The sequence below is a fragment of the Protomyctophum bolini genome (genome assembly GCF_963924005.1).
Source record: "Protomyctophum bolini genome assembly, chromosome: 10".
NCBI lineage: Eukaryota > Metazoa > Chordata > Actinopteri > Myctophiformes > Myctophidae > Protomyctophum > Protomyctophum bolini.
Window position 1 is genome coordinate 7417769 of NC_137871.1, and position 14940 is coordinate 7432708.

The following is a 14940-nucleotide window of genomic DNA, read 5'->3' on the forward strand; positions in this document are numbered from 1 at the left end:
ATCTACAAGCTCATATCGCGCCACCGAGTGGCGCGATACGAGCTTGTAGGTCTGCTATTTTTGAAAAATTCGAAGAACGACTGACATTTTTAGAATCTGATCTCAGGTCAGAATGGGTTAATCAGACCAGCGTGTGTCCCGTGGAAACCTCGTATGAATCTGATCTCAGGTCAGAATGGGTTAACAGTGAATGCAGCCATAAAGTTTTCTACATCTTCTTCTTTAGGGATGTAATTTTGTTATGGACATAAAATTTTATAGCTTTCCAATCTCTCTTTGTAAGGGCCGGCTCTGATTCCAGACACCTGTCACAGTCACGTTTGCCTGGGACATTACAAGTCTGTATAGATTTCTTAAAGTGCCTCTCCACAGCTTCTTTCTCTTCTGGTTCCCATTTCCGAGCTAAAAGAGAAATGAATAACAGATTAGTGTATTATAAGGTAATCGTTTTAGCCTAAAAGCTACAATTATTTCTACCACTGACTATAGATCCGGATTTGGCCATTTTAGTCATGTTACTGTGTTTAACAACTGATTTTGTAATTAATCACCATGTTCCGATTAATAGCTGCCAAAATTAGTACAGTAGGAAAACTGAGCACCCAGTGCTAAGGAAGCTACCAGAGGACACGCACCTGTAGTACCTCTCAAATTGATAAATATGACAGCTGTAAAGTGGATAGTTTAACACGAGCACGAAAAGAACCTCCAGGATATAACAGTAAAGAAACTGACAAAATGTTAGCCTTTAAGAAACAAAGTAATGTTGAACAGGGATAACAAGCCCCCGCCAGTTAATCACAAAAAATAATAAAGCGAAAAAATAAGTGTGAATTGAATAGCAGGGATCATAATAGTCTGGTACAGGTATATTGTGAATCAGTTATAGGCTACACCAAACACAGCCAGCAGCTGTCCGATGCAGGGTGGTGAGAAGGGAGAATAATGTCCACCAAATATGGTGCGAATCAGAGTTATTTAACCATGCATTTCATTATTCAATCAGTTGCTAGTGCATATGAATGTATCAGTCCTTAAATTTCTTACCATGCAACACATCTCAACCAAATTGGTCGAGATAAAACAATTACCGTGCAGGGGTCCCCAGGGGGTCCCTCTACTGTACTGCCACTGTGCTGTACTGTAAGTCTGTAACACCCGAAATCATCATACATACACTTTGTTTGTGTGTGTGTTAGGCTGTGCAACAGTGACACTTGGTTTTGAAAACCAACCAAACGCTATTTTGTACTTTGACAGACAGACCCAGCCAGGGACCCAGGGACACAAAGCTGTTGCACCACTCAAAATATCCTTACCTCTTTTTGGCTCCTTCTGTCCGGCTCCTGCTGGTGCCGACCCACTCCGTTTAGCAACTGTGGAATGACAAGAAGAACATTCTGTTAAGTGCCACAGGTAGGCTAGGTAAAGCTACAGGTTGATTCTCCTACTATGGTACACATTTCCAAACTTGGTGCGAATCGAAGGTACTCTGGTGCAAAATGACACATGCCACAGACTGACCGACAAAGCCACTTGTACGCTAGGACCTGGCTGAGGGAAAATAAAAGTAAAACCCTGTCCAATATCCTTACCTCCTGTTGGCTCCGTCTCCCCATCTTGCACCGATCCACTCAGGTCAGCAACTATAGAATGACAAGTCAAATATTATGTAACTAAATGTGCTAGAGATGATCGTGTCTGCTGTCTCTCCCTGTAATATCTTTGTGTCAATTACAAATGGCGACAGTTTTGAAAGGGTTGGCTGTCTCCAAGCTAATGACTGTGAGAACCAGACAACTGGCAGGAACAGTTTATAGTTTAAACAGTTTAGGATAGGCAGATAGAGTTGGGGTGCTGTAAAGATGCAACAAGATGTGGAGCTGTAATGATTAAAGCACATACCTTCCGTAATCTCCTCAAATGTGTCCTGACTGGCCTCAAGAGCGGCGTCCCCCTCAAGCGCGTCCTCCTCAGCATAGGCCTCTTCTAACAAGAGGGTATAAAATACAGCGCTAGGGTTAAACGTTTGCTCTGAAAGAATATATATTCAAAGATTTGTGCCACATTTTCAAGAATTTTATAAAATAGCATATATATATATACACACACACACAAGCTCATAGCTTGTCACAGCCGCACTATGAGCTTGTACATCTGCTATTTTTCAACAGCTAAAGTATAGCATAATGGATACAACACCAAAAGGGGTTAATACAGCAGAAACTCCATACCATTTGGATCAATGTGGATTTCGTCCAGGTTCTTCCCTTGGAGATCACCAACTCGTCCCTGCTCCATGGCAATCAGTACCTTGCTGATCCTCGCGAGCTGAAGGGTCTTCTCTGGTAACCTATAAAACTTGCTATGTACTCTGATGCTGTGTCCCATGAAATCAGCTAGCTGCCCCATCTCAGTTTCCCTAAGGTTCAGAACTGTGGACAGAGTTGCCAAATGTTTCCGCAGTTTGGTAGATGTAATTGCCTGTGGATTCTTGAGGCCACACAGATTGCTGTACTCTCGGAGAAGAGCACTCGAGCGATAGAAAGACATGGCGCCTGGTACGGCGAATAGATAGCGGTTATCGTCGAGGACGCCACATTCCTTTCTGCATTCACAGAGACAGACAAGTGATTCCAACATTGACGGACTTAGGAGAATGGGCACCATCCTGCCATTCTTTCCTCTAGTTTCAATTCTGGAGAAGTGACTGCACAGCTTTATCTCAAACTCAGAGAGAGCGTAGTTGATGTCCTCATGAGTGGATGATTTGTCTCTTGACAAGAATGATGTGACGTCGACGACGTAGACTTGAGGTCCTCAATGTACTGGTGCTGCTTCTCCTGCAGGAAGTCGTGTAACTTTTTGACATCTTCTGTCAGAGGCAGGACCAGAGGGTTATTCAACTTTGCCTCCAACAGGGTCTCCTGACATTTATTGGAAATCTCCTCATTCCATTTTGCGTGGTAGATCCTTTGGAAGTTTTGTGCTTCTTCCGCTGCCTTTTTGTCACCTTGAATGAGAGCACGACTCTCCAGAAGCATAGCGATTTTCTTGAGGCTGAATCCAAGTTTCACTGGAAGACTGATAGATTTCTCTTTTCTCGTCTCTTTTTGTGCAGTGTGTTTCACTGCCTTCACTGTGAGCTCAAAGTTCTTTGGAAGGATGTACTCTTTGATACTCTTCAGTGGTGTGATGTCACTTCCATGAACAACAAGTCTCCCCAGCTCCCTCAACTTTTGCCGGATGTAGTCATATTTTGCGGGGTCGGATCCGTGCTTCTTGTAGAGGGACTTAGCCAACTCGAGAATACACCAGTCTTTTTTGGCTGCATCTGCGATTTGATCCTGTTTCATTCTACTCAAGACATCCCAGACATCAGTGGACACCCCATCGGGGATGGGTTCAGCAAACGCACACAACATTTGAACTCTCTTTTTTCCAGGTTGTCGCTTTACGTCTGGTTTGATAAATTTGCAGTTCTTCATGTGTCTCCACAGTGCAGATCTGGTCATCAACCCTTGGCAGTAGACACAATGCATGTACTCTTGGGCAGTCAAATCTTGTTTTGGCTGCTTGCTTGCGACCAGTGTCCCTGTGCCTGTTTTTAAGACTTCGATATTGTGTGCGAAGTTGCCTCTGTTTCGGAGTAGATCTATATGTAGTCGCCTTTCTTTTGAATTCTTCGGAAAGCTGAATGCCTTTACAACCTCAAACTCCTTGCGGTGAACAGTCTCCAAATGCCTTGACAATTTCAACATTGGCATCTCACAAAAGACACAGAAGTGACGTTTACTGTATTTCCGAGATCCATCGGCTTTTTTTCCGACAGCAGGAATAATCACAGAGGCTTTAAGGACAGCGTTTTGGGTGTTACTACAGGCAAGCGTTTTGGGTGTTACTACCACTTCCCTGTCTGTCGAAAGTTGGACAGGTCTCTCTATGGTGTCACACTCTGTGGCCACATCCTCAAACCAATCACTATCACTGTCACATGAACTTTTATCGGCAGAGGGGGAGTACGTTCTGTCATCCAAATCCGAAACAGAAGACTGATCGGTGTCCAAATCTTCATCTGATAAATCTTGGGGCAGGCTGGGGGGAAGACTACTGTGCTGTAACAGGTTGTCAGTTGTCTCGTTGACAAGGGAGACGGGCACAGGACTGGGCGCAGAGGAGGTGGAGGGCAGAGAGAAGAGGCTACTGGAGGGCATGGGGGCATCATCATCCAGTTGGCAGTTGAGCGGCGACTTACTGGTGGAATGATCTAAAGGGAAGAGAGGACGAGAGCAAAGATTAGTATAGGAATATACACAAATGTGGTTGTAGACACTATAGAGTTACACTATGAACACACACACACACACAATCCCTGTTACCTTCGTGAGGAGAGGAGAAGCCACTGGCGGAGAGGTTGGGAGGAAGACTACTGTGCTGTAACAGGTTGTCAGTTGTCTCGTTGACAAGGGAGACGGGCACAGGACTGGGCGCAGAGGAGGTGGAGGGCAGAGAAAAGAGGCTACTGGAGGGCATGGGGGCATCATCATCCAGTTGGCAGTTGAGCGGCGACTTACTGGTGGAATGATCTAAAGGGAAGAGAGGACGAGAGCAAAGCCAATCTGGTTGTAGACACTAGTGGCAAAATGGTAAATCTCACCAATGACCAATGTTTACTGGTACTAGATCAAGCGACTGTGGTGCTGAGACTGAGAAGGGTAAATAATAAAGTAGATTTTCGCCTGACTCGGCTCTGAAAAAGCCAAAAGTCATGCTGAGAACTCACCAGAACCTTTTTTGTGGAGGAAGGAGATACATTTCTTAATCCTCTGCTGCGTGGAGGGCTTGAGTTTATGGAAATCGACATCAAGCTCGGCAGGTGTGGAGGACTTCTTGAGCGAGGGTTTATCGGACTGGATAATTTCTACCACTTGCCACAGATGTTGAGTGGGGAGCTCGGCGATGTCTTTAACGATGTCTTGCAACTCCTCCACAGACATGGGTTTCACCTTCTTACTGAAGAGAAAATAAATATTCCCATTTAAGGAGTAATAAGAGACGACAAGAGATCCAGTACAAGTCATTTTACACTTGGTCGCATGCTGAAAATAGAAGATCTACAATATCACGCTGAAAATAGCAGATCTACAATCTCGCAGCGCGACACGTGAGCTTGTAGATCTGCAATTTTCAGCAAGTTTAAAATCAGTCATTATGCCAAAAAAAAAACATTTTAGTCGACTAAATAAACTGTAGATTTAGTCGACTAGAAATCGCATGACATTTAGTTGACTAAAATTAGACTAGACATTTAGTTGACTAAAATTAGACTAAACATTCCAGGTGACTAAAATGTGACTAAAACTAATTTGAAAACTATTCAAGAGACTGACTAAAACTAAAATATAATTTTGCTGCCAAAAAGACTGGTTGGGATTAAGGCCAATGCCAAACCTACCTGATCTTTCTTGTTTTGGCTTGTTTGAGAGCTGGCTGCAGCTGATCAACGGCATTAAGCTGCAGGAGGGAATGAGGGAGACCAGAGTAAAGGGGCATATCAACAAAAAACTGCGAGAAATATCCTCATAAAATGGCCTTGTGTCTGTACATTTAGAGAAGTTTAGATTGTACGGAGGCATCCCCCCTCCTCCCCAAATGACAGAAGCGTCATCATTGTCATTTCACATCCTACCCGGTTTACATTTAACCACCTCCGCCCCCCCCCTTCGGAATTCCAATCCCGAAGCATCACTTCAGTGATGCTTGCGGAAATCGACTTCGTCTCGTTCCTGACCGGATCACTGTCGTGGCAATAATCACGTTAAACAACACCCTCTCGTGTAATATTGCTTAATTTGAAACCACCTGTGGATGTGACTCAAGTCACATTTGGAAAAAGAAAATCTGATTCCATTTAGACTTATTTAAAACCCATTTTGGGCAGGAACCCTTTTTGGTGTTTTAAACATTGTTATAATTTAGCCATTGAAAAATAGCAGATCCACAAGCTCATGGCGTGACACAGAGTGGCGCGCTACGAGCTTGTAGATCTGCTATTTTTTTTTAATAATAAAAATGTGGCGCAAATCTTTGAATATATATTCTTTGGATTAAGCAAATCGGATTTCTATCTTGTGACACAGACCTGATTCAGGCTACTTTCAGGCTAGATTTGGCTGCCAGTGTAAATCAGGCCTAAGTGGGATAATGTCTGCCTAGGTGGTCATTGTCGGGAGATAATTCACCGACAGGGAGTTTAACCACCGACACGAGCGGAAAATGACCACCTAGCCAGATATTATCCCTTACAAAACGTGAATCACAATGCAAAGCATTGGGTTTCTGTGTGTTGCTATACAGTGGTGAAGGTGCCGGTGTAACTCTGACCTGGCCTTTAGCATCTCCTGAAGCTCTCAGAAGGTTCCTCTTCACAGAATGGACCACCCCATCATCATACCGAACTGTGTAAATGCCTGCTGTCAAAGCACAGAAGAGGGGCTCAGATAAATAAACATGTCTATAGTTTCTGTGTTGATGAAAATGTGTTTCAGTGATTCAAACCTTCTTCGTTGACAGATGCAATCTTGCCAGGGTAGAAGCGACAGTCCGTCCATCTTGCTAGTACTTCTACTCCAACATAAAACTGAAAATCAAACACACACACAGTCACCCCCACATACTCCACTTTATAAGACTTCTCCACTTCTTATAAACTTTATAAGAACAGGATTATTTTGTTGGGCAGTAAACACTCCAAGGAGCTGTGTGTGACATCATGCGGAAGCTAATTTAGCTAAGATAGGTATACGTCAGGGGTGGGCAATTATTTTTCCCAAGGGGCCAAATGAGAAACAGAAAATATTTTGGAGGGCCGGGCCAAAAGGCTAAACTTAATTATGCATAATATCAATTTTATTTCTATATAAATAGCAGTAAATGGCATTGTTTTGCAAAGCAATGGTAAACTAAATGTGAAACATTTGACCCAAATTATAGGCAGAGTGACTATTTTACATCATGATGATGTACAATAAGAGCACCCCTCACTTCACATGGGTGTGATTTGTTTTACTTTCAACTTGCAGGCTTGCAGAACAACGACGTTCTGAAAACAATAATAAGCCAACCATGGTATTGTTGAGACTTGGCAGCCTGACAGGCGCTGAATGTTGATGTGTGCACGTTCGTTCTGCCAGATTTACTTTGTGGTACAACGGTGTCGATCGACTCGTGTGCTGAAAACAGACGATCCACAAGCTCACGGCGCATTCACGTGCACAGTAAAAGTTGACGTGCAGATTGTGTGCACTGTGAGAATGCATGGGCTTCAAAATAAAAGCGACGCCGTTTTAGTCCACCCATAAGGTAATTAGAAAGTATGTTTTATTTTCGGATTATCAAGTAATCTTTCACGGGCCGTACAATGCCCAGGCGTTCATATCCATTAGCACTGGTTAGCTGTAGGGATGTTGCACACATGCCTAAAATTGCTCTTATTTGCGCCGCCCAGCTTGTCACACTTCAGGCTGCATGAACAGCGCTCTGGCTCTGTTTTCTGCCCCCTCAATGTCCCCGTTCTCTGTTGTATTTCAATGGCTAGTTGGCGACAAGCCTACAACGGTAGCGTTGCAGTAGTCAAAATGTAAGCGAGTGACAGGCTGACAGCGAGACGAGATTAACACATGTCGATCGTATCAATGCAGAGACCTACATTGTTAAATCCATTATTGGCCATTTGGCCTGGATGGAGAACGTTTACAGCCGCTGTCGCTTCCTCCTCAACCTCCTATCCGTCTCCTCGAGTCCCCACACTGGCACGGTAGTTACGGCTATCAAGTTAGCCATGTGCTATCGATGTTTGAGGGTTTTCTCGTCAGCGAAATGTCAACAAACAGAACACGTACGGTGACATGCATGCTGATCTTCCTTAATAATAAAAAAAGGCTTAGCCCATGCGTCCAGTGGCTTTATAGGTATAACTTGCTCAGATCTGGACTGGATTTATTTATGTTTTGGACTAGGTACTGTAGACGCGCAGATGCGATGCGTTGTTTATTGATGATTAAGCCTACAACAATTTATTTATATTGTTAAATGTTGCTTTTTAGTTTGTCTTTTAAAAAGGAGCATATATAAATGTATACCATTCGTCTACCAACTTTAATTATAAACAAGAAGGTGGCCGCACATTCTATAATGCGTTTTACAACATCTTACAAACAATTCAAAGCTATTGTGAAGCTGAATAAAAATCACTTTTACCTGGAAGCGGTTGTCACTGGCAGCATTCTCCAGGGCCATGACGGAGAATGAGCCTATGAAAAAAATAAAGGAAGTCAGTCACTGGAATAACAATTTTCTTCTCGTGCACCAAAGATGAAAGTTTGTCCTTTACTCCAAACGAAACGACGGCAACACAATTTGGGTGAGCGAGGCAGTATAGCTACTTACAACCAAGTGCAGTAAATTCACCCCCTCCCCCCACCTATCTGCTGGAGAGGTTTCCAATCGAGGTGCTCATTAGACGCAATTCAACACAGCTGCGCGAAATTGTCTAGCTCACACTAGTATTACTAGGCAAGAAAAGCCAAGAGTGCACTATGTACAAGACCTGCACAACATCAAATTAAAAAAAATACAGTCAGTCCAAGAAAAAAAAAAACCCAGTCCACAGTGATTTAGGCTTGATGCCTGTATATATAAAATATAATACATTTAATAATATAATAAAATACTTATTTTATTTGGAACTTTATTGGTATTGTTTCTACTGTTTTACCACAGGCGAGTTGTGGACTAAAGCATTGTAATAGTTAGTTGAACTGTACAAAAACAATCCGATTCTTATGATAATTACAAAATAGTTCGAAAAGTTACCTTCTCTCTTCTCCTGCCTCCTGCCTCCTTCTTCCTGCTTCCTTGACGGTGACACCGTACGAGCCTTCAGGCTGGCGGGGGTGACGTGTGACTGGGGGGTGTCACCTTTTACCGGTACTGTAACCTGCTAAACTCGCGCTGATTGGCTAAAGTGACACGTGATAGGCAGACTGGGGGGTGTCACCTTTTACCGGTACGGTAACCTGCTAAACTCGCGCTGATTGGCTAAAGTGACACGTGATAGGCAGCACGGCATATTATTGGCTATAGGTGTGTGAAAATGCCTGAATTCACACACTTCTGCAGTTGCATAGTTTTGGTCAGTAGGGGGAGCATATTAACACACTTTTAACACACTTTTCATGATTTTCTATCTCTGTGGGCACTTTTTTAAAAACCAAATAAATTTGCCCTAGGAATACTAGAAACTGTTTTTCTATCAATTTAAATGATAATCCTTCTGGGGACCAGGATTTTGGTGCCCACAAGGATGCAGGTCCCCACGTCGTTGGTGTGTAGTCATAGTTCGATCCCCACAAGGTAGCAAAAGCGCACGCACACACACGCACACACACGCACGCACACACACACACACACACACACACACACACACACACACACACACACACACACACACACACACACACACACACACACACACACACACACACACACGCTGTCCCCTCTGGTCCAGTTGTCTCTGTGTGGCTCTGTCTTTCTCTGTCTATGTCAATGCACTGAGACACTGCTGCTGTCACACACATCTCGTACTCTCTCGTAGACTGACCAGAAGGGATGAAGAGGAGAGAGAGAGAGAGACAGAGAGAGAGAGAGAGAGAGAGTAGGAGGAGGAGGAGGAGGTGGTCTCCAGGGAGAAGATACAATCTTCTCTGTCAATCCTCTGCTTACACGCACGCACGCGCGCACGCACGCACGCACGCACGCACGCACGCACGTCGCACACACACACACTTTCACCTCTCCAGAGGTCAGGGAGGGGGTTTCCTGAGAATTGGTTGCTTCACTCACACACTCACACGCACGCGCACACGCACACGCACACACACACGCACACGCACACACACACACACACACACACACACACACACACACGCACACACACACACACACACACACACACACACACACACACACAGACACACGCCCACATGATATGCATGACATATCGCTCCTTGGAGAGGGAATTAAAATGGAGAACAGAGAGATAAAACCTCAAGAGCAAGATGAGAGAAAGACATGCAGCAGCAACTAGAGGAGGGGGTGGAGTCATATACAGTATGATAGATATATGACATATAATATGATGCATTATTATATGCTATGATATATACGTGTGATGATATGATGGTACAGTGTATGATATGAGATGATATATATACAATATGACATTATGATGTGTGATAGGATATGAAATAAATCTAAAAAGCATAATGATAAGAGATAAGGCTTTAACAGGTGTTTTTGCTGTAATGAAGCTGACTTAAGGCCTATATATACTAGTATCATTTGTCTGCCCAGTCCCGCCCCCTTGCATGACGACGCCAGGCCCAGGAAATGAATCCCAATGCATTTTTTCCCCATAGACATTTCAAATGGTATTTATTTAAAGACGGTTACGCCACGGACAAAGCCAAACTAACAACAAACAACAAACACGATATTTTGGACCAAACAAATAATTATACAAAGAAGGAAAAACAACAAAAAAAAGTTTTATTTTGTTCAGCCCGAAATGTTTTGTTTGTTGTCATGATTTGTCACGACAAGAGTTGGCTTTGTCCGCGGCGTAAACGTCTTTAAATAAATACTTTCTGAAATGAACAGGGATTTCTTTTCCGGGGTCTCTCTCTCTCTCTCGAGGGGGGCGGGACTGCAACGCTCTATAGTGGAAGCTGGCGGTGAACTGCCTCCATCATCCCACTCCACTCTCACAGGAGTAGGAGAAAAACCACTGCCTTGTGCAGAGGAAGGAAGTCTCAGAGAACTGTAGGTGAAGGGAAGGCTGTTATGCAATGTTGAACATGCGAGAAAGGACCTGCTGAACACTGGGACACAATGTTGAACATGTGAGAAAGGACCTGCTGAACGCTGGGACACAATGTTGAACATGTGAGAAAGGACCTGCTGAACACTGGGATACATTGTTGAACATGTGAGAAAAGACCTGCTGAACACTGGGATACATTGTTGCACCATGTGAGAAAGGACCTGCTGAACACTGGGATACATTGTTGCACCATGTGAGACAGTGAACACCTGAGCTCAGTTGGGTGTACGTACATATACCCAATGGTGGGAACCCAATGAGGTACGGTGGAGTGTGCACATACGTCTGTAGAACAGAATACTGGGGTTGAACTCTAACAGAATAGTAAGAAAGATTCTTGAGTGGGATATTTTGACCAGGGGCGTATGGGTTTTACGGACATGTACGATATTCTTACGAGAGCTGGTTATGAGGACCATATTTAGTAAACAACAAGTAGAGGTTAAGGTAATAAAATAAATTATTTTTCAGGGTGTAAAGGATAGATGGGCGCTGGACATATGGTGTAAACCAAAGCTCCGCACATACTGTGAGATAAAACATGTCTACGAGACAGAAAACTATGTACGGTATAATATGTCAAAGAAGAAACGATCCTTGTGTGCCCAAATTAGAGCTGGCATACTTGGTCTGCATATTGAGACAGGTAGATATGTAGGCACGGTGGAGGAGGATAGACTATGTCGTCTGTGTGATCTCTAAAGCAAATCGAAAATGAAATGCATTTTATTTTTTACTGTCCAACTCCAACTCCATTAGGGAGAGACTTTTTAATAAGATAGACCCATAAACCATGAATTTGTATATGGTTGGAGGATTTCGAGAGACTGAAGCGCCTGTTTCAAAAGTACACCTTTTCGTTTGCCTCATTCCTTGAGAAGGCCTGGTCAATGAGGAGGAGGGCCATTTACATGTAAAATGGCCTTATATGGTTATGTTTATTTTAGTTTAGTTTTCTTTTTTGTTCGAATAATGTACAAATACGGTATGTATATGAAGGACTGTAGTGTCAGTTGTATTCAGTGTACTCTGTGAAATGTGTCATATAATCCCATATGGGATGGGCCAAAGTGGCATGACACGAAAATAAATATTTAATTCATCCATCCATTCATTCATTCATTAATTCATTAATTCATTCATTCATTCATTCATTCATTCATTCATTCATTCATCCATCCATCCATTCATTCATTCATATACTGTACATTGTCAGCCTTCTGATTGGTCCGTCCCTGCACCATGCAGCAGGCTCTTTCTGCAATTGTTAGCTGCCCTTGTTCCGCCTTATGGTTGTTTATGTGGAATTTTCTAAAACCATGGGCGGGACTTGACAATGGGTCAATTATCTAAGAGACAAAATCCCAGGATTATTATTATTACTATTACTATTACTATTACTATTACTATTACTATTACTATTATTATTATTATTATTATTATTATTATTATTATTTTATTTTTTCATTTAACAGATTTTTTCCCCTCCTGCCTGCCTGCAGAGCACCGTTGCAAGCAGGGCTGTGCTCAAATTTTCACAAAGCAACATTTAACAGGGATCATTTCACTGCAGTTCTTTAATGCAGTGCGATTAAGGCTTTCCACCCACTCGGCTCAGTGTAAATACTGTATGCCCGCTGCTCCTCTGTTGCTGTCATAAGCTCATTTTCTCCTTTCTACAGTAACACATTATCCACGTCCTTATACTTTTTACAGTACATGCATTCACACTCAACATTCAAGTAGATGTTTATAGTGACTTTCTCATGAGTACGCAAGAGTAAAATGTATTGTTTTTATTGTTTTCTCAACATTATAGGAGCAATAACAACTGTGTGTGCGTGCGTGCGTGCATGCTAGCAACGCCTTAATGATCCACAAATCTGCTTCTCTAGGTCTTTCCTTTTGTCCTTCTAACGGTTTAAACTATGGAACCATGTAATATGGTTCTTCAAAGATTCAAAGATGTACAGTGTGCATTTTTATAGTGCTTTTATATAAAGTGCTTTACAATGTGCATTAAATTCACCCATTAATACCCTAATATTTCAATGATTCACACAATGACGGTGAAGGCAACAAGGCCTGTCCTATATACTCATGAAGAGCAATTGAACTGGGGAGCTATTGTTTTCTTGTACACTGAACCTTTTATCCCATTATGAAACCTAAACTATAATGTTTCTGGTGAGAGTGAACAAACCAGAATACTTCCTGTGTCTTTTGCGCCAGTGTGTGGGAGTCCCAACTATCAAATATTATTTCATTAGCATTAAGAGTCATACAAGTCTCTCTGATGTGAGGCTAATACCCTCATCTGTTCGGCACAGCATAGCCACATTAAGTTTTAATTGAAGTCATTCTATTCTGACAGTGAAGTGCCGACACTAGAGATGTGATCTCTGACTCGGCTCCAGTCCGTCACAGGTGGACTGTGTTCAGAAGAACCTCTGTCTGTCTGCAAAGTAACAAGTTTAATGTTAATGAGCAGCACCTACATCACTGTATACTGTACGTATGTATATACATTTTTGTTGACTTTAGTTCTGCTTTCAACACTATTCAACGCCATCATTATGATCAAGAAACTGCATCACCTCAACACCCCCCCCCCCCACTCCTCATCCACTGGACTCTCAACTTCCTGAGCAATAGACCACAAACAGTTAAAGTAGGTGCATCGTTCTCATCAACTGTTATCACCAACACAGGGGCCCCTCAAGGCTGTGTTTCCTCAGTCCCTTCCTCTACACTCTATACACAAATGACTGTATTAGCCCCTCACCCACTAACATCACATACTCACATGACACTGCCATTCTCTGACTGCTCCATGACAATAACTCTATCACGGTCTATCAGAATATAATTTCTCATTTTACACAGTGGTGCACTGACAACTATCTAGAGTTGAATATGGACAAAACAAAAGAACTGGTCATTGAAACAACAACCCACACTGGACTTAACCCACTCCTCATTAATGGTAAACAGTAGAACAGGTTGACAGCTTCACATATCATGGACTCACACTGGACAATAGACTTAGGTTTGATCAACACATTACATCTATCCACTTGTCACGCTTTCAGCAAAGACTCCATGTAATCCGTAAATTAAGATCATTATCTGTTGCTCCTCATCTTCTGCTATTATTGTACAAAAACATTATCCAACCTGTTCTGTTGTACGGTTCTGCATGTTTCTACACCATATTGTCCATGCCCAACGGGGACAAACCTTTCAGTGTTACCCGTATTGCTTCCAAGATCATCGGACTTCCTACACCCACACTTTCTGATGTGAAAAATAAGGCCATCACACCGCTAGCACTTTCGATATCAAATGACACTGATCATCCCCTGTATCGCTTCTTTAACCTCATGCCATCTGGACAAATTTAGATACAGAACCTTGCCATGGAAAAAGGTCCGTTTCAGTAGGAGCTTTGTCCCCTCAGCCATCGCGGCATTAAACAAACTGCCCCGCCGATAGGATGGTTCTGTACACAGTGGGGACCTCATATATATATATATATATATATATATATATATATATATATATATATATATATATATATATATATATATATATGTATATATATATATATATGTATATATTTGTATTGTCTTGGTGTAATGTGCTTTGTGTTGTTTTTGATGTGGGTGTTGAACAGATTGTGAAGACAAATATCCTTCGGGACAATAAAAGATTATTATTATGTACCACCTGCATACATTTGACGCAAACTGAGAACTGAATATAAACCTACAAGCTACAAGCTTATACAACGCGTTGAATTATGATGCTATAGCTTTTACAATGGCTATTTCCATCTTTTTTTTTTGGATGTTCGCCTATAATGACGTGCCCAGAATTTGGATGCCAGGTTGGTTGATAGTGGTTTAGAACCTCCACTACACACATCTGTCTCCTGTCTGTGTATAATGAACATGATCTCCTGCATGGTGATTCTATAGGACCACAGCGACCCTATT

At 42.5% G+C, this 14940-nt stretch overlaps 1 protein-coding gene across 1 annotated transcript; it reads right to left on the bottom strand.

The window, feature by feature from the left end:
- Nucleotides 1-208: 208 nt before the first annotated feature.
- LOC308322134 (uncharacterized protein) lies at nt 209-8527 on the bottom strand (the record flags this gene model as incomplete). The annotated part of the gene is made up of 12 exons (XM_080773328.1): nt 8260-8527; nt 6559-6640; nt 6385-6473; nt 5456-5514; nt 4784-5013; nt 4380-4586; nt 2830-4267; nt 2235-2776; nt 1906-1989; nt 1596-1646; nt 1320-1376; nt 209-402 (listed from the first exon to the last, which is right to left on the bottom strand). Exons 1-12 carry the CDS (start codon nt 8296-8298, stop codon nt 209-211), a joined length of 3072 nt encoding a protein of 1023 aa, XP_080629454.1. The 5' UTR covers nt 8299-8527.
- Nucleotides 8528-14940: the final 6413 nt, after the last annotated feature.